Source organism: Atractosteus spatula, chromosome 2 (genome assembly GCF_055471065.1).
Source record: "Atractosteus spatula isolate fAtrSpa1 chromosome 2, fAtrSpa1.hap1, whole genome shotgun sequence".
Classification (NCBI taxonomy): Eukaryota; Metazoa; Chordata; class Actinopteri; order Semionotiformes; family Lepisosteidae; genus Atractosteus; species Atractosteus spatula.
Genome location: NC_142707.1, coordinates 20206844 through 20233871, shown reverse-complemented (window position 1 = coordinate 20233871; position 27028 = coordinate 20206844). Strand labels below are relative to the sequence as shown.

The window sequence follows — 27028 nt, the reverse complement described above, 5'->3', positions numbered from 1 at the left end:
GAATACATAAACCGAAAAGCTTGAAAGTCTACATTGCTACATTGTAATTGAGCTGCAAGGCAGGTGAAGATCAAATAAATCTCAAATCTGAAACAATGAGAACCATTTAATCACATAGGTTATATGGATATCTCTCTGCTAGATGCCATGACACTGAAAAAAAGCTGTGAGTCCGGCCCTGTTCATGAAGGGCACAAAGGGACCTGTGCAGCAACTCCATTTGGGTTTCAGTGCAGCAGAGAGGCAACTTTATGCAACACGGGTGTGAGGAGATCACTGAGGTAGGCACTGTTCCAGGCTGTCACGGATGTTGGAAGGGACGAACCGTGGAATGGCAGGAGAGCAGAAAAAGACCCTATGTGTAGCGGCGGGACGGGCGTTAGCCTGGGCTCAGTAGTTCAGGAAATGCCGTATAGAAACCTATGCCCACAGGCCACGGACAGAGCGGCGACTTGGTGCTAGGCGGGTCTCAGGACATCCGAACGTCAATGTTGAGCGAAGAGGAATGAGTGACCCGGAAATATATATCCCCAGACAGAGAAGACACTGGAAGGACAGCAAAGCACAGGAAACAAGCACAGGACAAAACAAAGTAGGAGCCCCCCTTGATGGGTAGATCCTGACGCCCAGAAAATAAATGAGCTGCACTGCACTGGGGGGAGGAAAACCTCATTTAACTGAAAGGAAACCTCTGGGAGTCCACAGCTGAGAGTGATATCCAGCAATGAGGATAGGAGAGCCAGCTCAACATTTAATCACGGATGCCGAGAGAGACAACCCGAGGAAAGCCAGGTATTCGTAAGCGGATGTCGGAATGGCATACCACTGAATGACCCACTCACAGACATGGAAGTCAAGAGTAGCATCCCGCGATTAGAATAGGAGAACTGAAAAAACAGTCCAGAGAAAAAAACCTGCGGGAAGGCAAAAAGGCGTCGCTCCCGGGGTCAGGAGATGGCTCAGCATTCTGTCACGGATGTCGGAAGGGACGAATCGTGGAATGGCAAGATAGCGGAAAAAAAATCCTATGCGTAGCAGTGGGACAGGTGTTAGCCCAGGCTTAGTAGTTCAGGAAATGCCGTATGGAAACCTATGCCTACGGAGCGTGATGGAATTAGTGTCACCAATGAAAAACCCATTTGGGTTCCCCTCTTGTCCCTTAATGTTACTGTATCGCTCTGGGGAGACTCTTCATCTTGTTCTATTTATGAATATAAATATTATATATTCCATCCATACGTTTTCTAACCGCTTACTCCTGGTGAAGATTATGGCGATAATAGGCTGAAAAGGATAAAGACTTGTCCTAGGTGCTCCCAGGCTTGCTGAGAGATATTGCTCCAGCATGTCCTGGAACTGCCTTGGGGTCTCTGCCCAGTGGGCGGTGCTGGTACACATCCAGCAGGGGGCGCCTGGGGGCATCCTCACCAGATGCTCGAACCACCTAGATCCAAAAGAGCAGCGACTATACTCCAAGGTCCTCCTGGATTGGCAAGCTCCTCACACTGTCATGGAGAGTAAGCAGCCCTCCAGAGGAACCTTATTTCCGCTGTTTGTTCCCTTGATCTCATTCTTTCAGTCACAGCTCAAACTTGTCACTATAGGTGAGGATGCAGACATAGACCAAAGGGAAAACCAAGAGCTTTGTGTGAAAAAAGTGTTTGGTACAGTGTCCACATTACTGCAGCTGGTGCACCAATCCTCCTGATCCCCACTACCCTCACTCATGAACAAGACCCTCAGGTACTTAAACTCCTTGGCAACTACTTGGTTACCCTTGGCAAATTCATCTAAGGTGAGGGGCCAGAGAAAGACTGACACAAACTAGACTTCCATAATGGTTCCATTAAGAAATTAGATAACCTGCCAGTGTCAAAGACATCAAGACCCATCCCGAAATAGCTACTGTATATGGAGCTGTCATATGGACTGACCACCTGTAAGCCGAAGGATGGGGTCCGGGTGCCATGCCAGCTGGGTGATGGGCTTGAGTGGGACAGATCTGGGTGGTCTAGACATTTATTATACATTCAAGGCATTATTTCTTCTTTGACATTGGATTTGGCTTTTAATATAGTGTATGTGAGTAATATTTTGTCTGGAGCTAAATTGTCCCACTAAATGTGCTAACTGTTTAGAGTTGTTTGACAAAGGAGAAATATAGATATTTCCATGCTACAGAAGTATCATTGCAAACACCAAGATGTTTATTGATTTACTAATAAGCATGAGTGTGTAGCAGCCTCCTCTTCTACAGAGAACAAAATGAAGGGGGCTTTATAATTGAATTTGTCCGTTAGGTGAGAGAGATATTCAATATTGGGGAGATTATTAGTTTAAACAAATATCTTGGGCAAATAAAATGCTTTTACTTGAATATCTACTGTACCCCTTCAATGTTTAAATCATGGTTTTGATACTACAGTATAAGTCAGATTCCAAAATCAATTATATTATTGCCACCCAAGCTCTTTTTTATGTAGTTCTTAATGCAGATCCATATCAATTCACCATGCCAATTTCTGTAGATTTTTTTGTAATTAATACATCTCCACACCACTGGTGTACACCACTGGTGGTTTAATACCTCACAAAGCAGGAAGTTTTGGACACGGTTTCAAGCCAAATTGGAAGAACTCTCAACTTTCAAGGAAACTTTAACTGTGGCTGTAGCTCGACTGACATCTCTCATGTTATGTGAGATGCAATCAAAGGCTTCATTAAAAATACTTCTACTGTACTTGCCTTACAACTGCAAAAGTCATGCCTCAGGAAAATTAAGTTGGATTTTCTAGAACATATTCAACAATTCATTTTATTCTGAGGCTACTGCAGTGCAATTTAACCTTGTTAAAGAAAATAATTGAATTCACTGCTTAGACATTGTTCGGAATTTGTTATATGAAGATATAAGAAAATGTATTATTGTCTAAGATCTTCAAAGAAGAAATGGCAATTGTCTAAGCCATTTACCAGTTGTCTGGCTCCGTAGTAAAGAACTTTTTGCAGGTATTTTTGGAACAGAGGGAATTACTGATAAACTCCGCATTTTGCTTGGTTTACTTTAAATTATATAGTCCAGACATCCTATTTCATCAGTGAAAGAGTATGAAGATTCTCAAATCACTTCATTTACATCCAGTCACTTAATTTCTTTCTTCTTCAGAGACAATAAAATAAAATACAGTACCTGTATCTCTAGATCCCATGCAATTCAGAAAATTACAAAGGGGGCATCTCCCAACATTGGTAGTATCTATGTGGAATTATATCTGTCATTTTAGCTGCAATTATGTCTTTGTGGAATATGATAGGTTATTATGAAAGGTAATATTTCTGGTTGTTTCTGCGTTACATGTGCTAGAATCAGGTTTCATTAATATAGTCTTAGTGTTAAAATAAAGTCTCAGTGTTAAAATATGTTTACTCTTCAGCTATAGCAACAGATGTTCTTCCCAGTTTGCTATATCTAGGGACACTCTTGAGGGTTTCCACTTTTATCTTTACTTTGAATCTTTTGATCAATGTACTACTTCTACTATTATTACCATTAATAGTACTCAACACTGTATATTGCTCAGATTATAATGTTACATATAGAAAATGTCCCCCAATGTTTACCTCATTTGCCAACTATTTTTATAAGGATAACTTATACTCTGCTCTGATCTATGTTGCTGTTATTGAATTCTGCAGTGGCAAAGCTGGCCAACCGCTTACTAGTCAAATACACCCAGAACCTTGGTATTTAGATTCACTCTTATTATTATTTATTTTTCTTTCACATAGTTTTTGATATCATATGATTTTGTGATCCCTAAATAGAATATATGCTATGCCTAATTTCTTAGAAAATTATCCTTACGTCAAATAGGAGTGACAAAGAAATTCATGTTCTAACAGATATTTCTCTTTTACAAGATCATTCCAACCTGACAGGTATAAACAGAAAAACTGTGGCTGTATGGTTGTGCTAACATGCTGACCTTTCTACTTTTTGTGCTTACTATTTCCGAAAGATAACACTGTGGACATAAACTGGGTATTACTCCGATTTAAACATTAGAAAATAGTTATACTGTACCTGTACCACTCAAAACCATACAAATAGATTCAGCTCCAAATGAAAAATGGAAGTTAAATATTGAACACCACAAAAAAGCAAAAGAAATTTGTAAAAAAAAAAAGCCAATTGCTATCTGTCCCACTAGGAGCTAACCTCTTGGTGGAATGATGCAATCAGGCACTTTATTTATAATAAGACGTTAGCCACACATTTGTACAGTAATCATTTGCATTCTCTGATTTATAAAACAGAAACTAGAATGATCTAAGAACATAAATACTGTATAAGAAAACAAATGAAATGAGGTACCATTGTGGTAGTTAGTAGCTAGCTAATCTGAGGATATCAGCCAATCATTACCTGATTCCCATAGTGTAAATATGTAGAGGTCAGTAATTTGGGAAATTTGAGTTTCATTGGTTTAGTAAACTGTAAGGATTTGACCAAATGGCAATACAATACAATCTAATTAAAAAAAACTGAAAACCCTGTCTAAATATTACTGCACCTTGGTGTTTATAAATACCAGCCAGACCTTCAGCTGGTACATGTGTTTTCTGCAATGAAGTGAATTGAAACACATCAGGAAAACAATGCACTATTGAGAAACATTAATGTATATAGTTAAATTGCTCTTGCCGTTGCTTATCATTTGTGTTTAGGAATTTAGTCACATGTCAACTTTAAATATATTTAGGTCGGAATATTTTTTCTTTTTTTTGGCAGCTTTGAGCCCCTGTCCTCTAAAGGTTCTCTCCATGGTGCCAGCAGGGGGGAAAGTGGAGGCTTGGTGTGCGATGGGATTCCATTGTACCTGTCTGGATTTTCTGTATTGACTTGGAGGGGAGGACCACAGAGTTGATGTTACATAGATTGGCAGATATTTTTTTTATTGGATTGCGTTTGAAAAAGCTGGATTGTGGATTGTGTTTGATAAAATAATGGCATGAGGCTTTCATAATCTTTTGAAATAATTCAATATACTGTATTTTAGCATCTGTATCATATCAGATGTCATGGGATGTGAATTCTTATTCCAGGCGTTATTTTCTTTTCCCAGAGCTCCTTATTTTGCAAAGCAATTAGCAGATCTGACTGTTTCTTTGAGACACCTGCTATCATGTAGGAGGAACTTTTTTTAGATCTTAATGTACAAAATGTAGGTCTTTGAAGCTACTGCTTTTTACGTCCCCAGAGGAGCTTGACCTATGACACAGTTCAGACATCCTCACACAGCGTGTATGAACTCTTTAAACCCATGCATCTATTGCTTTAATAGCTCACTATGACTTTGAAGTCATGTTAAAATACTGTTCCATTCGCAAAGTCACTCACCTTTCACAATAATCTTCATAATACTTGAATATGTGTCTATGGCCTTTGATCTAAGCTGCACTAAAGAAAAAACAAAGCTATTTTTTAAGAAAACAACTGGCGTTTGCTTAATGTGATCAAAGTCGAGACGAGCTTACAGGTTCTAAAGATTTTAAATTATCTTGTTAAAAAATATGCATGTACTGTATGCTTTCAGAATTTCATAAAGCCTCATTTCAAAAAGAGATTCCAAATATTCATGGAAAGTACAAACCTTTGATTTTCCTTTCCATTGTATGGTTTGCAATTGTATAGCAAAAGTGGGTGTAAAATAATGTGAAACTGGAATATGGACATCCATTTTAATAAAGTCATTTGGAAACAGTGGTTGTTTCTCTTGGCACTGCATTGAGATAATTATATAATTGCTATCTCACTAGCCTTTATGTGAATACATGAGGCAGAATAGGAAAAGTTAGAGAGACCTGATACACATGACAGAACGTCCTGACAGAATGAACAACCCTGGCAAAAATACAAAACTTTGTAACCAAATCTAGAGAAAGCTCTGCAACAAAAGAACGCACGTTACAGGATACTTGTTACGACCCAGACGTCCAGAACAAGACAAAGACAGAGGCGGTAATTACTTAGTCTACCACCTTGCTCGATCACCGACACCCTCTCCCTATTAAAGTATTTCAGCACAGCTCACCCGTTCCACTCTGCTCAGTATTGCACTTTCCTTTGAGCTTCCTACCTGCTTTGGCGATCTCCCTCAGTCTACACGGCTCCTGACCTTTCACGTTTCACTACTCTCCTTGCATCACGAGCTGGCCTGAAGTTTGGACTTTCTCTCAAGGTAAAGGACTTTTTGGCTCTTGTTTTCGACAACTCTTTGGATTGCGACTTTGTTTTGGCTGCCGTCTCGCCTCCTGAACCAGCACAGGATCCTATTGCACCTGCTCTGTAACCCCATCCGTAACAATACTGATGTACAACAAAATGCAGCACTTAACAATGTATCTCATAAAGCCAATGCTAGAACATAGAATAGGCTGTACATGCTAAATAGTAAGTACTGTTGTTAATAATTTGACTGTACTATTACTTTTTCTAGTAATGGAAGGCTTGACAATGTAATCGGCAACTTTGACCTTCTCCTCCAGATCATTATGCCACCACACACATGGTAGACTCTTAATGCATACTGGCTGTGCTTTGTTTAGTAGGGACAGCATGTTTGACTACAATTATCATAGGAAAATGTCATGTTGACATCCCTCCAACACACTAAGTTCTTATTGTTACAACTATAGGTGACTAAAGAAGTGTGTCTTTTTATTTAGAGATTTAGAGACAATGGGTAACACCTGGCTAGTTCCAACATTTCCAGCTTCAAAGCAAAGTGATGTTTAGCTGAGATGTACAGTAGGGAGTTCCAGATTCAATTATCAAAGTAATCAAAAGGTTTACTTTGGTTTAGCTTAGATAATTAAGTTTGAGATTAAGTGTCGATTAAATGATTAAGTGTAGATCAAAGTCCAGGAACTCTGATTTCCTGTGTAGGGAACCCCTTGATTAAAAACGACCTCAAATGGTTATTGAGTGCATGTTTAGAATTGGGAGGTAGGTTCCCATTCATTTGGTGAGATCTGGGTTTGCAGAGAGATAACTTACCCATATGTTGTATTTTATTTAGTTTAGAAGGTTGCTTATCATTTATTTGTGACCTTTGTAGACAATTATACAATATTTTACTAACAGTCTGGGTTTTTTCTGGGTTGGTTAGGACATTAGACCTCTAGGCCTTATTTGTAAATTTGTCCATAGTGCAACTTGTGTGTTGTATCTTTATGTTGGGTGCAGTTTAGTGTGTGTATTGTAATTTTAAATAAATATGTTTAACCAAGTGTGCCTGAATTATTACTCTTTTCACCAAACTGCGCCAGAGAACAAACAATTTATGTGCCTCGAACTATACCAGCCGCTCAGGTATATTCTTGGAAAAAAGTTAACAAATTGGGAGTTATGATTACTTATTTTACATATTGTTTTATCCATTCAGTCAACTCCTGATTTTCTCCATTTTTGTAACTCACCATTTGTAACACTATTTACAAAGAAAATAGGGACTTGTATCTTCGTCAGGAATCTTTTCGTATTTTTGTTCTGATGAAGGCTTTAGACTGAAACATTGACAGTTATAATAATTATATTTTAGAGTTTATATAGTGTGCATCCAGTTTATACAGTTTTTGATATTGCTTTTCCCCTGACAGCGCCTGCATGAAATTTGGGTATGCATTCTTATCTTTTATTATGGAAAGTACTGGGGTTGCTGTTTCATGACAAAGCTAGGATACCTGGCCCACCCTGAACGCACTCAACCAGGTGGCATTTGGCCAATGTTACATAATCACTTGAGAAGCTCCAGTCACACTTTGGTCAAAACAAAATCCAGATGTTAACTACTGTAGGAATCTCTGGGTCATAGAGACCCTATCAATTTTAATCAGATTTAATTTTTGAGTTAACCACATTATGTTTTATTTGAATATATATATATTATATACAAATAAATATTAATCCTAATTTATTACATATTTAATTAGAACTGATTATTGGAAAGGCTTACAGTGGGTTAAACCGAAAGGCAGCACATTATAGGCAAGTACCAAACCTGCTACACCAAAAGGCTGCTCCATTCTGAAAGGAGTCTGAATGCTTGAGTGAATGGGGAGTAACATTTCAATGACAATTTTACATTACTTTACAAGTATTTTTGTTACACAGGCTATAGAGTAGCACAGGGGCATCAAACTCATTTCCTGAATCTTCTAGCTTTTGATCCACCTGAGCTCCCAGCTATTTGACTTTTATGTGTGAGCTTTTGGACAAATTCAACCCTTCACAGCAAGCTTCAAAACAATTTCTAGGCTACTGTAAACTAAATAAAATGCATCTGCAAATTCATCCTTTGTAAAAGTCCAAAAAATACTTAAAATTCTGCCTTGAGCACACAGATCAATTAAGTTAAATAAGAGCTATATTTGGAAAGAAAATCAGAAATCCTTGGATCCTTTGGGGTACTGCAGTTAATACTGAAGTAGAACATAAAACATACTTATATATATTATTGATGGAAAATATATATATAATTTACCTGTATTCAACACAACAATTTAATTCAAGCACATTGTGTAATGTGTCGGCTGTCTTAACATATCTTAAGCAGCTCCAACAATTACAGCTACACATCAAAGGACAGAACTTAAGACAGGACCAACCGGTCATCTCATGCTACATATCAAAGGATAGCTACACATCAAAGGACAGGACTTGAGACAGGACCAACCGGTCAACTAATGCTACATATCAAAGGGCAAGACGAATACACATGAAGCTGAAACAAAACAACTTCCTGAGCTCATACTGTATATAAGAGCTGGGAAACCCTTGCAGTTTGTCCGCCCTGCGGGGCAGACCCAACGCGCGTTGATGTCATTATTGAGCTCAATAAAACAACTGAATCCACAAAGACTGTGTCCTGCTCCTTGGATGAAGGATTTCCCACAACAATACAGATGGATTTTAGTGCAGATTGTATTTTTTCTTTTTTTAAATGTGCATTAGCATATAATATTTTTAGAAAATCTGACTGTAAAAGATTTAATTATTGGACACTGAGTATTTAATTTTTAATGATTCATCTTTGAAATGTCAGTTTAGCGTTAACATTTAATAAGCAGTAAGGTTCAACCACCCTTTGATTTACAGTTATTTTAAATTCTCATACATATTCACAAGGCACTATTTAATAACTGCCAGCATACTTGACACAACTAACACAGAAAGCAGCTTTTGTTTCAGCCCCTGCATTCAGTCCTATGTGTTTGGAAGACAACTGTATTTTTCTTGAAGGCATTCACTGATTTTGCTATCATGTCCCTAAATTCAGCAGAGGGAGTGAAAGAGGGAAGGCAAATAAAAAATATGCTCTTCTAGAAATGAAATGCTATTTGCTGTGTGGCCGTGGCCTCCTGAAAGGTCAGATTTCTATTAATAATGAGGTTTGCACTATGGCAGCCTTGCTATCTGCTCTGCTATTAAGAAAATAAGGTCATCTGAAGAAACTCACAGTAGAAAAGAATCAGTGCCCTTGTTTCCTTAGGGGTTAAATAAATATGGTGTTTCATTAGTGGCATTTCTGTCCAACCAGCAGGTGATCATTCATATGGGGAAATATAATGTATACTGTATATACAGACATTACAGACAAGGTACACTAAAGTCCTCATCTGCACAATAGCATATTGTTTATTGGCTACTTGCAACATTCAAAACTCAAAAACATCCTAAGTTGCCCACAAGGATATACGCTGAATACTAATACATATTCTCATTGAATTGTGTTTGACCTTGACCTTATCTATCTCACCTCTTAGAGATCAATAGAAAGTAAAAAGTGATTTGTATTGTTTAGTGGGCATACTTCTCTGGAATGTTTTAAAGTATTTCTCACTCTTATGTTTTCATGCTGACAGCCAGTGGAAAAATAAGGTACACTGGGTTATCAAGACACCAGAGTACTATATACAGTAGATCAGTAAAACACAGTGACATTTTAGTAAATGCACAGCACAACACAGAGAGACATAAAACATGATACAGACCGTGGTACCGTGTTGGCAAGGCATGTTTGGAACTTTACTGTAGAAAGTGTCTGAAGATTATAATTTAAAGTAGGGAAATTGAAAAAAGTCATTTGTACCGCATATCATATTTAATAACATTGAAACAGTGTTGTGACATTGGCCAAACACATGACACATTACTTTATTGAAGCCTTCTCTTATCTGTGGCAGCTGTAGGCATCTCTCGATCCACTAGGATAGGATCAAAGATACCTCTAAAGGAAGGGTCCTTTTTCTGTTTGTTTTTCATTAATGTGTTTAAAATGCCATGTGAAAGGACATGGTGTGATACCAAGGCAGATGCTTTTGCACTGCAACATCAAATATCACCCTTCTCGTTTGAAGAATTAATGAAACAGTCTGAGACAATCACAGGGAATAGCTCCATTCTATCAAACTAGGGTTGCTAAGTCTCTAAGAAAAATTCACCTTGACATGCAGATTACCAAACAACAGGCTTTTACTAAACAGGACTGCATATATAGTATATACAAAATTAATGTGAAAACAAAGCACCTCTGAGAAAAACCATGAAGGTGAAATTGAAATTTTCCTGTTGTTCCTGCAGTTAGAGAGAATACCTTTGAAGAGCAGTGCTCTAACACTTTTTCCTATCTGAAGTTCTTGACTGAATAATCTAATACCAATGCTCCCTGCTTGACCCTTCCCATTCTGCAGACTCTGAAGAACTCTTGCTCCCTAATTAACCTACTTGCTAATTCACCACATGATGACTTTATATTTATATTCTCCTCTTTTAAATATTTCTCTCTGTTGTTTTGACAGCTTTGATCACACCACCATCCTTTCTCCCCAGTAATTGTTTTTAATCATTTACTTATTATTTTTCCTTTTTTCTTTTATGGCTGTTTTTTTTCCCATCTCCTCCTCTCTCTCCAGGCTTCCCATTTGTACTGGTGTCCCTTCTTTCTCAATATCTCTCCCTCCATGGCTTATACTATGCTGTTGATGCTCTTTTCCCTTCCTCTATCTCCATCCATCCATTTTCTAACCATTTCCTCCAATTCAGTGTTTTCTGGGGAATTCAGAGCTTATCGCAATGGGCAGAAAACAGGGTATATCCAGGACAGGAGGCAGTCTGTCACAGGGCAGACACACAGATAAAAACACGAACACAGACACACCTGGGTCAATTTTCCAGTACAGCAGTATAGGAAGACAAACACAGGGAGAACATACAAACTCAGGAAGATAGCACCTCAGGTCTGGAATTGAACACAGGGCACATGTACTGTATCTTGATTTCATTACTAGTTCTCTTTCTCCTGCTTCTGAGGACATTGGTGTGACTCTTGACAGCCCAATCAAAAATTCGTCTGCTTTCTTTCTCTGCTTTTGTTCTTGTCACGGATGTCAGAAGGGACGAACCGTGGAGAGGCAGAAGAGCGAAAAAGACCCTATGCGTAGCGGCGAGACGGGGGTTAGCCCAGGCTCAGCTGTTCAGGAAATGCCGTATAGAAACCTATGCCCTCAGGTAGCGGACATGGGGCGACTTGGTGCTAGGCGGGTCTCAGGACATCCGAACGTAATTGCTGAGTGAAGGTGACCTGGAAATATATAGCCCCAGAGAGAGAGACACTGGAAGGACAGCAAAGCACAGGAAACTAGGGACAGGACAGAGTAGGAGGCCCTCTGGCTGCAGAGGGCATGACAGTTCTCCTGTACAACTCCTATAGTTTGTGCTCTTCCCTAAGTGATCTGACTACATTTAGTTTCTCCTTCTTATCTTTTAATTATATATTTATTAATGCACTCTATTACTTCACCTGTCTCTTGCCTTTTTTGTGCCCCTATGTTCCTCATTCACTAAACTTTTGTTGACCGCATGAATTACTCTTTCTGTCAGTCTTCTAAAGGTCTTTGGAATGGAATGTTTATTAAGACAGCACCTGTAGACCCCACAGTATTTATTTAAATTGAAAACAAAACCAAACATCAACACTTTTCTACAGTGTCCAAAAGTATCCAAATATAAGCACATTGGATTCAGTTTATTATAGTATATTTGATTATATTGTATTATAGAATACTACATTCGTAGTTCTGGTACTGTATGTACTTGGATTCAATTTTACTGTAATACTGTATATTCCTGTACATACTATGCCATATCACTCTGAAACTCACAACTGGCAACCCACTGAAGCTAAGCAGGTGTGAGCCTGGTCAGTACCTGGATGGGAGATCTCCTGGGAAAAACAAAGGTTGCTGCTGGAAGAAGTTTTAATGGGGACAGCAGGGGGCGCTCACCCTGCAGTCCATGTGGGTCCTAATGCCCCAGTTTAGTGACGGGGACACTATACTGTAAACAGGCACCGTCCTTTGGATGAGATGTAAAACCGAGGTCCTGACTCTCTGTGGTCATTAAAAATCCCAGGCCGTTTCTCAAAAAGAGTAGGGGTGTAACCCCACGTCCTGGCCAAATTTCCCATTGGCCCTTACCAATCATGGCCTCCTAATAATCCCCATCTATGAATTGGCTTCATTACTCTGTTCTCCTCCCCACTGATAGCTGATGTGTGGTGAGCGTTCTGGCGCACTATGGCTGCTGTCGCATCATCCAGGTGGATGCTGCATATTGATGGTGGGGGAGGGGAGTCCCCATTACCTGTAAAGCGCTTTGAGTGGAGTGTCCAGAAAAGCGCGATATAAGTGTAAGCAATTATTATTATTATTATTACATTAGCTTATGCTGGTCAAACATAATGCATCTTGCACTTAGCTTACTGTGTAGCTCATTGCTTTAAAATTATTAAAATGTATCTGTCTTTTCAGCTCCCATATCACAGCAATCAAAAAAACAGTTTAAGGTATACTTTTACTGATTTTAATAATAAGCATATAAAATAATGACTGAAGATATAGCGTGGCTCTGTGATGAATGAATTTACTGTATTCCAAGGTGCATTTTCTCTGTTACTGTTTTACATTGGAAATTGTATTCATGTTAATAATAAGTAAACATTCAAAGCTTTGTCAAATCTGACTGTAAAGTTTTAAGAACTTGTCATTGTAATTTAATAGTGGTAGGGCTTTAAAGAAATTAGTGCATGTTCAATATATCTCTCCAGGATTTTAAAGAGTAAAAAAAAGACATTGAATAGCCAATGATTAATATTCATTAGAACTGCATTGTAGGAACTGTCAATTGCCACTGAGTTTAGAAGAAAAAAAAAGCTCAAAAGCTTCTGTTTAGGTTTAAAAGGTTCTAATTTTACATAATCTGTGATTACTTAACTGGTGAAAATGCTAGGCACTTCCAACTTCAAGGATAATAATCATGCTGAGGTAATGCCAGAATTTCTTATCAGTGCTTAGTTATATTGGTTTTTGATGATGCTGTTATGTGCTTTTCTTTTCAAACCAGAAATTCATATGTCTTCACTCATTAAAAGGGCTGCCTCTGAGATTTGCTTATCATTGCTTATGATAATCCAACATTTTCTGTGTGCGCATAGATTAAAAAGCCACCAGACTGATGCTGTGATTTTTGTGGTGAGCGCTTAATGTAAGTTTTAGAGTATAAACAATAAGTCGCACATTTTAAAGCAGAACAGATGGCTCTTTCAAAAGTCTCTATTCATATGATGGCTGTGAGAATTTTCACCAACAATTCTAGATTTATTTAAAATCCCATATATAAGCTTACTGTCGTTTTTTATCGAAATCGAGATGATGTACTGTACCTGCGAGCAATATTCTCACGACTTACTCTAAATCAGCGATGCTTCCTAAAATGTGTGGAGGGTCACTGATACAATACAGCATCAAAGGCCAATTAGCAGGAAATTGCAAAATCAGAAGCATGAGCCATTGGATGAGCCATTTTGAAATTCTCTCGAGCACTAGTAAAGCAGATATTTCTTTCAAATTGTGGGAATACCGTTGGGTATACATTTTACATCTCCAAGGGGAGCATGCAGCCCACAGGCCAAAGACCTGTGAGCAGATGACAACATGAGTGCTATCCTTTCAAACAAAAAAGGTCAGAAACTGCCCTCTTCCTTCCCATGTTAGGGTTTCACTGTAATCGCCGCCCTTTGAGATTAGTCATATCATTTATCCCCAGACTCCTGAAGACTGCAAAAAGAGCCTTTCAGAAAGAAAGTCACAGAAATCACTCCCATGGGACACAGTGGAGTCCCCAAACAATGATACGGAACAGGATGTCTGATGAGCCCCTGGCAATGAGTTCGTCTAAATATAGAATGAGAACCTTGAGCCCTGGGGACCAATGACTGTATAGAGAAAGGTAGGACAGTAAAACCACAGGTACCAGATCACATGATCGAAAACTTGTGGCAAACGAAATAGCCTGAGCTTTTCTATCCTGAGCCACCTGAAGAGAGAAAAGTAAAGACTAAGACTGTGACTTCTTTCACTATACAGTATATGTTAGCTCATTGAAAAATCAAGACTATAGTGTTTTATTGAAAGTACAAGACATTTGCATGTTTTTAACGCATGAGATGCAATAAGCTTTAATGCTTTCGAATGGCAGGCAAAAGGGTTTAAAGCCTGAAATATACTTTTGATTTTATTAACATTTAATGATTGAATGTTCTAGTGCAACTGCAGTTTTCTACACTGTTTACCTGTGTGGGGAAGGCAGTGATGCCGAGCAGATGTTTTCCATTTTAAACTATGCAGTTTGAAAACTGTGACTTTAATCCCCAGTCCAAATCCACCACCACCCCTGCACTTTCAGAAGCAAAGGAAACAGCTGCCATAGGAATTTAAATGTCACCTGATACCAACAATCCCAATAAAACCATATGGCCAGTTCCTTTTCTTGCCTTTCCCTTGATAGGTGGGATCTGTGCATGTCACTGCTATGAATATTCAGATCTGTGTTCCATAACAGGTCACTTTGCACAAATGACACACTCTGTCCTTCACAAAGGATACCTGGTATCCTTTCATCTCTCCCTTGTGAATACTATCATGATGAGATGTTTCTTACACTTGACCAAAAGAATTCCATAATAAGAAGAACCCTTCATTGCAGTCATTGCTTAGAAACAACAATTTTATAGAGTGGTGATGATTTTAGTAAACAGCAAAACAAAAACACACACACAAAAACACATATTCTTTAAAAGAAAACTATAATTGAAAATTTTACAAAAACATTTAAAGAAACAATTTTAGCCCCATGAAAAATAATCCCATACATTTATGGACAATCATATAATGATTTTTAATGTGGGTGCATTACAAAACAGTACTTTAAAGCCATTTATATTTTATAAGGACATATACAGGTAATTAAAGGAGCTGAATGATTCAGAACAACAAAAAAAATTGCAAAAGGGGACAACCATACTTTACAATATACAGGTTTACAAACACTGTCATCTCACTTGTAAAAACTACACACTACAGAAAACAAAAGTTGTTTTAAAATTAGAAGTGTTGAAATGTGATTGTAATGCGAAAATGACTTACGCTTGTTTGCAAACTTAATGCAATGTTAAGAAAGGAAAGCATGATTACCTTTCTCAGAAGGAAGCATATCCTCTCAATGTTTCTGAGCCTTTCGCGCTGTGGAAACGGAGGGAAGATAATTTGTTAAATCCCTTAAGACTCAACATGGGTGAGAAAAAACAGCTCAGAAAAATATCACCACAAAGCAGACATCTGTTCCCACGCTTTTCATGCAGAGCTATAATTGACATAGCAATTAGGAAAAGATGCTAGATATGAGTATTGAACCTTAAGGAATGAGCATGGCATTTTACCAAAGTCATAACTGCTGTAGTTTTAAATGTTCCATCCTCAGCACTAAATAGAAATGCCAGTGTTCGTTGCCTTTTCAGAAGTGTAGTATAAAAATTACCTTTTCACTGGCATAAATCATAAAACACTGATCAGATATGATTTGACAAAAGTGATAATTATTTCCTACTGTTCATTTACAGTACTTGTTTCCAGCTGTGTTAACTGCTTTTTATTTTAGAAACAAATCCAGGCCAGGTTATTCTTAGCCTGGATTCCACAGAAAAAAATAATATAGTTAATAGTGACCGTAGGACAAAACTACTTTTCTTGAACAGAATAAAAACATGTGAATGATGTGAACTTGTATACTACAAGAAGTATTGTTTTAGTAACAACAGAGTTGTGGTTTGTCATACCACCTTGATAAATATTGCACTCTTACAGTATTAATATAATAACAATGAAATGAAGAACAATTCCTGGCATTTATATAAAACTTTTTTTTCCCCCAGAGTATGCTGTGCTTCATGACTCACTCATTCACCAAAGAGCAGCACCTGCCTGGATGATGAGTAATACACATCTTACACCAGCACTCCCACCTAACACTAAATCAGACAGAGAAGTTAGACGTTTGCTTCAACAAACTGAATAAAAAGGAAGATTTAGGTAGATACCATTGTGCAAGCCTAAGAGGAATTTAATCAGGACACTGGGGTTTTACCACACTACTCTTACTAATGTGGCCATGAGAGTTTTAATAACCAAACAATCAGAACCTCATCCATAATATACTGAAAGGCATTTAAAAGGCAGTAACGTGTATTTGAAAAAATAGCATGTGTTACATTTGTAATGTTTTTCATCCATCCGTTTTCTATCCGCTTTTTCTAATTCAGAAATGCAGAGGGGTCAGCAATGGCAAGCAATGGGTACAAGGCAGGGTACACCCTGAATGGGACACCAGTCCATTGCAGGGCAGACAGACGCAAACACAGACAATTAACCTATCAGTATGTTTTTAGACTGTGAGAGGAAACCAGAGAACATGGAGGAAACTCACTCACACACGTGGAGAACTTCCATGTGTCATCAGCAGCTATATCACTCTGCAACTCACAAATGGCAACCCACTGAAGCTAAGAAGGTGTGAGCCAGGTCAGTACCTGGATGGGAGATCTCCTGGGAAAAACTAAGGTTGCTGCTGGAAGAGGTGTTAGTGGGGCTAGCAGGGGGCGCTCACCCTGCGGTCCATGTGGGTCCTAATGCCCCAGTATAGTGATGGGGACACTATACTGTAAACAGGCATCGTCCCTCAGATGAGATGTAAAACCGAGGTCCTGACTCTCTGTGGTCATCAAAAATCCCAGGGTGTTTCTCGAAAAGAGTAGGGGTGTAACCCCACGTCCTGGCCAAATTTCCCATTGGCCCTTACCAATCATGGCCTCCTAATAATCCCCCTCTATGAATTGGCTTCATCACTCTGCTCTCCTCCCCTCTGATAGCTGATGTGTGGTGAGCGTTCTGGCGCACTATGGCTGCCGTCGCATCATCCAGGTGGATGCTGCACATTGGTGGTGGTGGAGGGGAGTCCCCATTACCTGTAAAGCGCTTTGATTGGAGTGTCCAGAAAAGCGCTATATAAGTGTAAGCAATTATTATTATTATTATTAGCTTCCAAACTCCACACAGATAGCACCCCAGGTCTGGAATTCAACTCAGGGCCCACTGTGCCACTATGTCACCCTGAAAACGTTGTGTTTTCTTTCTTCTTTTTTTAGCATGGAATAAACCTATTACTTGTTCCTATGTCACCCTAATGCCTTTCAGTATACAGCTTTTGAAAACCTCTCACAATATGAATGTCGAAAACATAAAACACTAATGCAAAATCATTGGAATGCAAAAACTATATGATTTATATTCTTAACAGACAGTCCATCAAGAAAATACATGAGTCATGAATACCTGAGAAAGAGAACAGGCACCTTTGGCTGTTGAGAGGAGAACTACAACACTTTGAGTTCTTACTTCAACTGAGCTTAATTACTTAGACACAACACCTTTACCTGGGCAACAGAGTGGCTCAACCAGCAAAGGCATTAGATTGAGCACTATAGCCCAACATCATTAGTCCCAACCATGTCATGTCACTAACCAGCTGTGACTAGGATTTGGAAGTGGCAGGTCTCCATTGACAGACTGCTGCCAAGATGTGGGTGTGTTAGGTGGCCAGGGGGCATGCAGGCTTGAACTTGACATCAGTAAGAGATGTGCCCGCTGCTTCAGTCTCCATCAGTTGCCCTATCATGCACTGTGGGGCTTGTAGCATGTCAAGAGATAAATGGCTGTGAGTGACTGCCAAGTCCTGTACTGTATGTCAACGAAGCTCAGCTACTGTACAGGTGCTCATTCTTAATATCAAATAAAACAGATGTGGCCAGAAATATGGTTATTCCAAATGTACTGTGTAACTAGACCCTTGCAATGTTCAAGTTTTAAGTAGAAATGTTTGACTAACCCATATTTCATCAACTTATATGTTTTACATTTTCTATTTCTATGTTTGAATGAGGCAGTATGAAGTTGTAGAACCCAAGATAACCAGCTGATTCTGCACAGGCATTCAAGACTGATTAATGCCATGTAATTAGACTAATTTTCCTTTGAAATGTTAGATTGCAAGAGATATGCTTGACAGGTAGTATATCAAAGTTAATTAAAAAAAACAAACTGAGGGTAGAAAAAAATACTATGCTTATTTAAATGGGCTAGCTTGAATTTTCAAAGTCTGAACCACACATGGGAATTCAGACTCATAGGTTAATTATAAACACAGGACCCTGTTTCTCTCTTACCATTTTCTAATTGTTAAGCAGACAGATTTAATTACACTTAATTGTAGACTGAGAAAAGCACTTTTCTAAGAGGACTGAATTAAACCAAAGGCAGCTCCAGAAGACACTCTGTTCCTCACACATGACAACCCTTCGCTGCCTACATTTGCCTTAGCCTTCGTGGTGCAGATTGAAGACAGATTTCAGTTTCTAAAAAGTTTTCAGTCTTATTTTGAAGAAAACAAGCTTCTTTTCTCTCTCTTGAAGTATATTTCCCTTATTTGAAATCATTTTTAAGGATGTGGATGGAAGATGAAGAATGTGGCAGTACAGAATGCACGTCTCCTGTTAGATGAAATTAGAAACAAAGTGAATGCAGAATAAAGCAGGAAGAACAAGTTAGTCCTTATGCCAATCATTGTGTGAAAGTCAATTTTAAAATGGGTACTACTGTGGATACAAGATGGTTATAAAGTCGTGCAATCACCTCAAACGATTTCAACAGTTCATCCAATTTACTTGATGTTCACAGGATCATGGCTATGTCAATGGTTTTTACTATTTCCAGAAATACAGAAAGTTTCAGCAATATTCTTCTCAGAAGTGACTGCAAGACACTGTGACCCATGTTTCAGTGTGATGAAGCTTGTGATAAGTGCAGTAAGCAGAAATTAAATGCATCATTGAATATGAAATGCATCATTAAATATGCTTTGAATTGGTTTTTGAAACATATGTAATGGACTTGAAATTAGTTCACTTAGTCAACCATTATTTATTTTACAGAGCAATTGTATTTGAGTAACTTGGCAACAATATGACTAGCGATAACCATATATTTCCTTGCATAGAACAGGGCCCTTGGCTAGGAAAGTGATAGTGAATAATTTGTAAATGAAGAAGTTATAAGCAAATGTCATTTTTTATTAATGTGATCGATATGACATGGTTTTCTATCTCAGTTTAATTAAATAATGTAGTGTTAGTAATAGCTCTACTCTACTCTCTGATGGTATTTTTCAGATATAAAATGGAGATACAGTAGAATGGAAAACAATACAAATGCAAAACAACTGTGCTTTCAAAATAAATTATGTGATTCTATTTAAAATACCAAAACAAATAATTTGTTATGAATATTAAAAACAGACAAACATTTTTTAAATTAAAACCCAAAATATGGACTCTTAGGTTATACTGTCTGGACTATATGATTTTCCCAATAAAGGTCAGTCTAGGTTAATTTTTTCCTGGTTTCACCAATATAAATCTGTAAAAAATCTTAAGTGACACAATTTAACAATTACTGTCTTATCTTAATCATTTATACTGAATAACATCTGAATCATGAGTTCAGTACTCTGGATTTGTAAATGTCTGCACCATACTGACACATCTTTCAAGCCTCATTTTGTATGTTTATCATTTAATCCATCTGTGTTTAATTTGTGTATGAGATGTTACTTGCTGAAGGATATTCTTATCCTAAAATAGCTTGCTCGCTGAACATCTATGCAGAAGTGCCAACTGCTATGATTATTACAAAGAACAAAGAGAGCCTATAGCCATATATATACTGTAACTCTTGGTTTGATCAAGGCCTCTAAGGCTGTAAAAATGTGCCATCTAAAAATATCCTAGGAGGTGTATAGGAAGTAAAATAGAATCTTAAACTAAAAAAAAAACTATTTAAACGAGGTTCATGAAGTAATGCATAAACATATGTTTTACAAAATATAACCAGTTGGAAAAAAGCACTTATAGAGTTGAATCCAATGGGCAAGAGAAGTGCTATGCTAAATGTGTTTATAGCCGGCATCTCTGCATCCCTGTAGAGAACTCCCAGTATGAACTCTGGCTTCCTGTGAACAGACTATGGACAGTATCAGCTAATTAGGTTAAATAGGTGGAAAGGAAATGCATTTAGTTGAAGGTGGTGGGATGGGGTGTCAACAATTGTCTTTACCTCTCTCTCTCATATGAGCAGTAATGCAGGGAAACAGTGAATTAATTGGACACTACCTAGATTAGTCAGGAAAGAACAAGGTAAGGTCATCAGGGTCTTCAAAATTCTCCATGTTTGTTTTAGTGGTGGCACTAACAGAGCATCTCAGTAATGGAGAAACACAATTACACCGAGGGACGAAATTCACAATACAATGACTGAGGGTATAATTATCCCTTCACACTTTTTTAATGAAAGGACATTGCATCCTTTTAGCCATAAAGTAATTAAGCCAGTCTACCAATGCTTTTCAGTAAAATGAATCAGACATCTGGCATCTCCATTATTAATGACTACATTTTAATGTCAGGACTTAATCATGACACTACAACTTTTAAGCTAGCCTGAAATATTTATGTGTTGTTCACTTGTACTGTACTGCATATCATTGGAGGTACAGTATATTGACACGTTAGGGAATTACACCTGGCAACTGACATTTCCATAAACAGATCAAAGAGTTCCCTGAACCACAATCATATTTGCTGCATATATCCCTGATGCACAACAAAGCAACAGCACTAATACTTGAATTTACAAACCGCATGAAGGGGATTGCTCTGATCGATTGGGTTCTTGAAGTCTGTTTGGAGCTCATCAAAGGCAGTTATCTGAAAGAAAATGGAAAGATATCATGATAGTTGGACATGCCAAAGGTTGCATGTGCTGTTTCTTCATTTTAAGAAAATTTGAATTATTTTGGATCATTTAGCAGTGGTAATAAATTTATCCCGGAATTTACTAAAAATACGTTTTTAACACACAGCTTCCTCAGAGCAGAATATAATCAGGATGCACAATCCATAAGCATACATATAGTATATGTGTGTATGAGTGAATGTGTATGTGCAATATACTGTATATTGATAGTGAATACTGCAAAAAACAATATCAAACCTTCAAATATAATTAGAATGTAATTAGAATGACCAAAAAAATAATGTCTTTAAAATCATTCCCCTTGCATGACCAAGGGACATGGTAAGCTAGTAATTTTGAATCTATCCTGATAAATACAGCTCAGTGCCTAAACAGGAGAGCTCAAACCATCCATTAAAATAGTACATTTTTCTTATCTTTGTGTTGTATTGACACTTTAAGGCAGTGAAGATTAAAATTAAAAATTCAAATTTAAAAAAGAAATTTAAGAACTGTTATCTCCTTGAACACACAGAGTAGCTTGGGCCATGTTTTCAGAGCTTTTGTCAGATTTAGTTGTACACGTCAATGGTAGAGATCATAATCTTACAAAGCAGAGCTGGAACTGCGTGGATATGCAGTGGATCTCAGCTGGAAAGTACAATTTCCTCCGAACCTGCAAATTGTATTAGGTGCTTATTAAGTTACTGATTGAGACAGGAATTAGAAAACCACCAAGATTGGTGACTGGTTGTGAAACATTGGGGTCTCCACATTTTGAAATAGACATTGCTGCTTTGGAATCAGTTGAGAGAAGGTCAGCAAACATAATTTCCGGTCTTCAAAGAATGCCTTACACAGACACGTTAAGAGGACTGAATCTCTTTATCCCTGAACAAAGGACAATGAAAACATTCAAGAACTGGATGCACTTCTTTACATATGGGGTTGTGGAAGCCAAGAACAAACTACACATTGTTGAATCTAGTATCCTGGCTTCCATCGAGAAATGACTGAATGGGTTACTCAAATCAACAATGCACAAGCAACCAAACAAGCAAGATGGGCCAAATGGTCTCCTCTAATTTGTATCCTTGCTCATGTTCTAAGGCCCAAAGGTATCTGATTATGAAAGCGCACTTGACTTGCTTGTGATTTCAAGTTCAATCAAATGCGACAATATCAAAGAAAACAGAAAGCAATAGAGACACCTTTGGGGAACTCAGCACGATGGAGAAGTAATGTATGCAAATTCTTTTCATTCATCTTAGGACCCTTAGTTTTGATTAGGAAACACATAACTGCACACACATAATTCTCAAATTCAAATTGAGAGGATTACAAAAACTTAACTGGTCTTTCTAATTTAAAAAAATGTAGCTCAGTGAAAACAGAAATGCTTTAGAACAGAATTAAAAAGGTGGAAAAGCAGTGCTAATGAACCAAATTACTTAACAAGCTTTTAAAAAGCACATTTTGGACATGTTTTTCCAGCATAGCAAATACAAGAGTTCTATCCAAATAATTTAACTACTGTATATCTCATGCAAATTCTAAATTAAAATCTCTTTTTGTATCTCTTATGTCACATTTTTCTCATTAATGTCAAGGGAAGGATTATTGAAATTTTTCACTTAAGTATTAATTGCCAGCATTTCACAAAGACACGAGGCTCAACTACAAAATTACATAATTCAATACATCTATAGATTACTGTTTTGAATATTAAATTTAATCATTATTTAACCATTAAATTTAACCATTTGATACAAGTAAATCCAAATGAAAGCTCATTTTATTTCCTTCCACTTTTTCCCCAAACCTATACATTGCATTATAAACTCTCTGAAATCACACTCATGGGAATGAAATACTTCAATTCTTCATGGATGAGAAGCTCCAGCAGGCAAACATCTGTGTTTATCACTACAGAGCACAGAAACAATGACAATTGTTGTCACTCACAAAATCACAAAACTGGAATATCTCTGACCAGCATACTGAAAAAAATGTAATTTACTATATGTAAACGACACTCTCCCCTTTTTTGTATCTTTTGATGGAAAAAACAACTCTAGAATGTAACCTAATAAATAAAATACCTAAAATTAAATTAAAACCAGAAGACCCTCAGAAAGCTGTGCACAACTTTCTATTTAAAATAAATAGAATAAGAAGGATATGTGAAATTAAAAGGCTGAGGCAAAGATGCTAACAAAAATATGCCACACATACATATAAGTAGGCAAACTCACATTTATATATGATAAATAATAAGGCTATATATGAACTGGCAAAATTTGACCTATCTTGTTTATTCAGTTTTTAGTTTATAAATTCAAGCATCTTGTGCAGTCATTTTTTAAACGATCCCTGGGAATTTGCTAATATTTGCTAAAAATAGAAAATGAATTTTTGGCCTGTAAGCCAATTCTGATACCCATAAACCTGTTTAAATATTCCCCCAATATGTTCAGTATGTGAAATGAAATTCAGTAACATGAAACAAAAGAAATTGAGGTTCTAACAAGGAGAACAATATTTCAAACCCAATATAATAAGGTGTTCACAAGATTTTCAATACATCTGCCACTGTTTCTATAATACAACAAAACAATTGTGTTACAGTACATCATATCAGGACAGCTCCACTGCTAATTTTGCTCGATTTAGCTTTTGGGAAAACAATTTTATTTTTTCATTTTCATACCTATTTTAGGTTTATCTTGATTGCTGATTATGTAATCTTACAAAGGCTTTCAGCAAATTAAAAGTAAATTCTGCTCTAGAGGAAACCTTTGAACATTCCTCCCAGTTCACCTGCTGACCTTGCTGGAACGTAACATATTCATATCCCACAAAACTTCTGCCGTAGCATGTACATGCAATGAATGAGATAACTAAAACAACTCCAATCAACTACAGTAATTATCATAATGTTATATGTAGAAATAGATTCTAGCTTATTGAGAAAGACAATGAAGAAGAATGGACATACAGTACAAGGACTGGTTCTTGTAAATCTTGTGTGGGAGAGACATAAGCTGTTGGTCACTGATCATACAGCAAAATGACTAGGCATGTTTTTAGCTTTTTATCAAAAGCTTTTATTTCTGCCAGGATCCTCCCAGGCACAGACCTTTTAGTTATACTCAAAAGCAGGAAAGACAAATGCAACCATGTTTTTTCCTCTGTTTGATCGGAAGGGGTTGTGCTTCATCCATATTTCATTGAAACATGCTCTTTTCTGGTCACTAGAGTCACATTTGAATTGCAGGTAGAAATTGTTAGGGTTCAAATACAACTGCAGAAAACACACAGGTATAAGTTCTCTTGCTAACAAGGTTGTCCGGTGCACTTTTCAAACCCCTTTCAGCAGCAGAGTAAAAGACACACATTCAATTGTTTGCAGGCACATTTCCACCTTTATTTGACCTGCATACTGATGAAACCAACACACAACAACCATGCCTTGAGCATGAGCAGTCTTCAGTCTTGGTTCTAGTACAGAGGGGGAGCAAGTCAGATCAGAACAGCGCATATACTGCCTTGTAAAAAAACGTTATTGCTGAGAACTACAGATACTGTATGTGTAATATTCCTGGTGTGCAGTAAATGGCATTGTGTCCCATTTACTGTACATGCCCTTTGTAGATTTGTGGAATTTCTGTACAACTCTCCCCATGGAGTGAGGAGGATGTATGTTTTGTGCATCATGAGTTCTCACAACAATGGTGAGAAAAGCTTGAGCTTCTGAACAGCTTTCTAAACAGCACCTGGCTATGGTGAGCTTGTGGGCACAATATCTTGTACTTATTTTGTCTAGATCGCACACGTCTTTCCATCTGTTCCTTTCAAGATGTTGTCTCCCACGGGTGACAACTTTCTTCAAGAAACAGGAAACATTATATAGTCTGTTTAGCAGTTGTCAGCTTGTGCCTCGGTTCATGAATATTCTGTTTTTTTTAGCTTCTATCCTCTTGAAAGCAATTATATTAACTAAGTACATTGCAGTATACGTCAATACTATAATACTATACTGTAGGTACTTTAAATTTCTTTTATTATAAGACCAAATGAACAGCAAAGTGGTGCAGTGGTAAGCATTGCTGCCTTGTAGAGCTAGGGGCCTGAGTTCAATCCTGCACCTGGGATGCTATCTGTGTGGAGTTGCATGTTCTCTCTGGGTTCATGTGGGTTTTCTCTGGGTGTTGTAGTTTCCTCCCACAGTCCACAAACATATTGGTACAGTATGTTGAAGGGCTTCTGGGAAAACTGGCCCTGGTGTGAGTGTGTCTGCCCTGTGACTGACATCCCATCCAGGGTGTACCCTGCCTTGTGTCTGCTGCTTGCTGGGATAGGCTTGGCCTCCCCCTGCAATCTTGTATTGGAAGAAGCAGACAGAAAATGGATGGATAAGATCAAGAATATATTATTGCTTTATTTTCACCTTTTTCCTCCTGCTGCTAATAAAACAGTTTCTTAGTTGTTTGTCCTGTTTTGTAAGCCATTACTTACCTTTATCTCTTTCTTCAGTTTTCCCTGTTTAGTACCTAGGTACAGTAGTGACAAACTGCCCATTCAAAAAAAAAAAAGTAGTGCCTTGAACCTATTCCATTTTTACTCACCAGTGCTTAGAGGAATGAAGAGTCATTGAATTATGGTTTGCCTCTAGGGAATGTATAATAATTCTGTTTATAGTAGCCTTGGACAATAAAAGTAAATCATTTCTGAATAGTGTTGCAAAAATCAAGGGCCTAGTATGATATGATTTCCACTGGAAGCAAATTTGCTCTAGCTTTCTTTAAAAGAGAATCAGAATTTGCTGATTTTTTACCACCAACAGCAACAGCATCCTGTATTAATGCATTGCAACATCAGTTGCATAATATTTAAAAATAATATTTAAAAAACAACAACAAACAATTGACATATAATATATATTTTTTTCCAGAATATTGAATCCAAGTTTTCACACAGTATATCCATTATCCATCCATCCATCCAGTTTCTAACTGCTTCATCCAATTGAGGGTTGTGGGGGGGGGCAGGAACCTATTTCAGCAGACAAGGGGTGCAAGGCAGAGAACACCATGGACAAGACTCAAGCCCACTGCAGGGCAGACAGACACAGACATGCCCACACTCCCTCCCACCAGGGCCAGTTTCTCCATTTAAATCCAGAACCCAATTAAACTACCAGTATGCCTTTGGGATTGTGGGAGGAAACCGGAGCACCCAGAAGAAACCCACGTGAACACGGGAAGAACTACACACAGTTACCGCCTTGGGTCCAGAACTGAACCCAGGGCCCCCACTGCTGACAGGCAGCAATGCTAACCACTTTCTTCTATCTTTCTTCTGTAAGAGTATCTTTTTACCTATTACCAGTTTTATTCATATTTAACGGTTTAAATATTGTGTACCAATGTTGTAAAAAGCACGTTAGGGTGTTTTAAAATATATATTTTACATAACTCTATATTTTATTAAACTCCTCTGTGAAGTTTTCACTTAGATTCCTTGAGTAAAATGTCAATCAATTAAATGTTTACCTTAAAAAAAAGTTTGTCTCCATAAAATGTGATATTGACACATCAGAAAAGTGAAGAGAGGTTTACTAAGAGGAGTAAAAGTTATAATTCTAGTGCAAACTATGGTGAAGTATACCAAAAAACATAATAGTAATGTGATAGAACTCTTCCCACCTAAGTTTGAGACATCTCAG

General features: G+C 37.7%; 1 protein-coding gene across 1 annotated transcript in view; it reads right to left on the bottom strand.

Moving 5' to 3' along the window:
* The window catches only part of cnih3 (cornichon family AMPA receptor auxiliary protein 3), a 53194-nt gene that overhangs the window by 19352 nt on the left and 6814 nt on the right, over positions 1 to 27028 (bottom strand). Inside the window, exons 2-3 of the mRNA XM_088935875.1 lie at positions 21204 to 21272; positions 15595 to 15642 (exon numbers count right to left, since the gene is read on the bottom strand). Of these exons, the coding sequence (XP_088792001.1) occupies positions 15595 to 15642; positions 21204 to 21272 (117 nt within the window). The remainder of the gene's footprint in view (positions 1 to 15594; positions 15643 to 21203; positions 21273 to 27028) is intronic.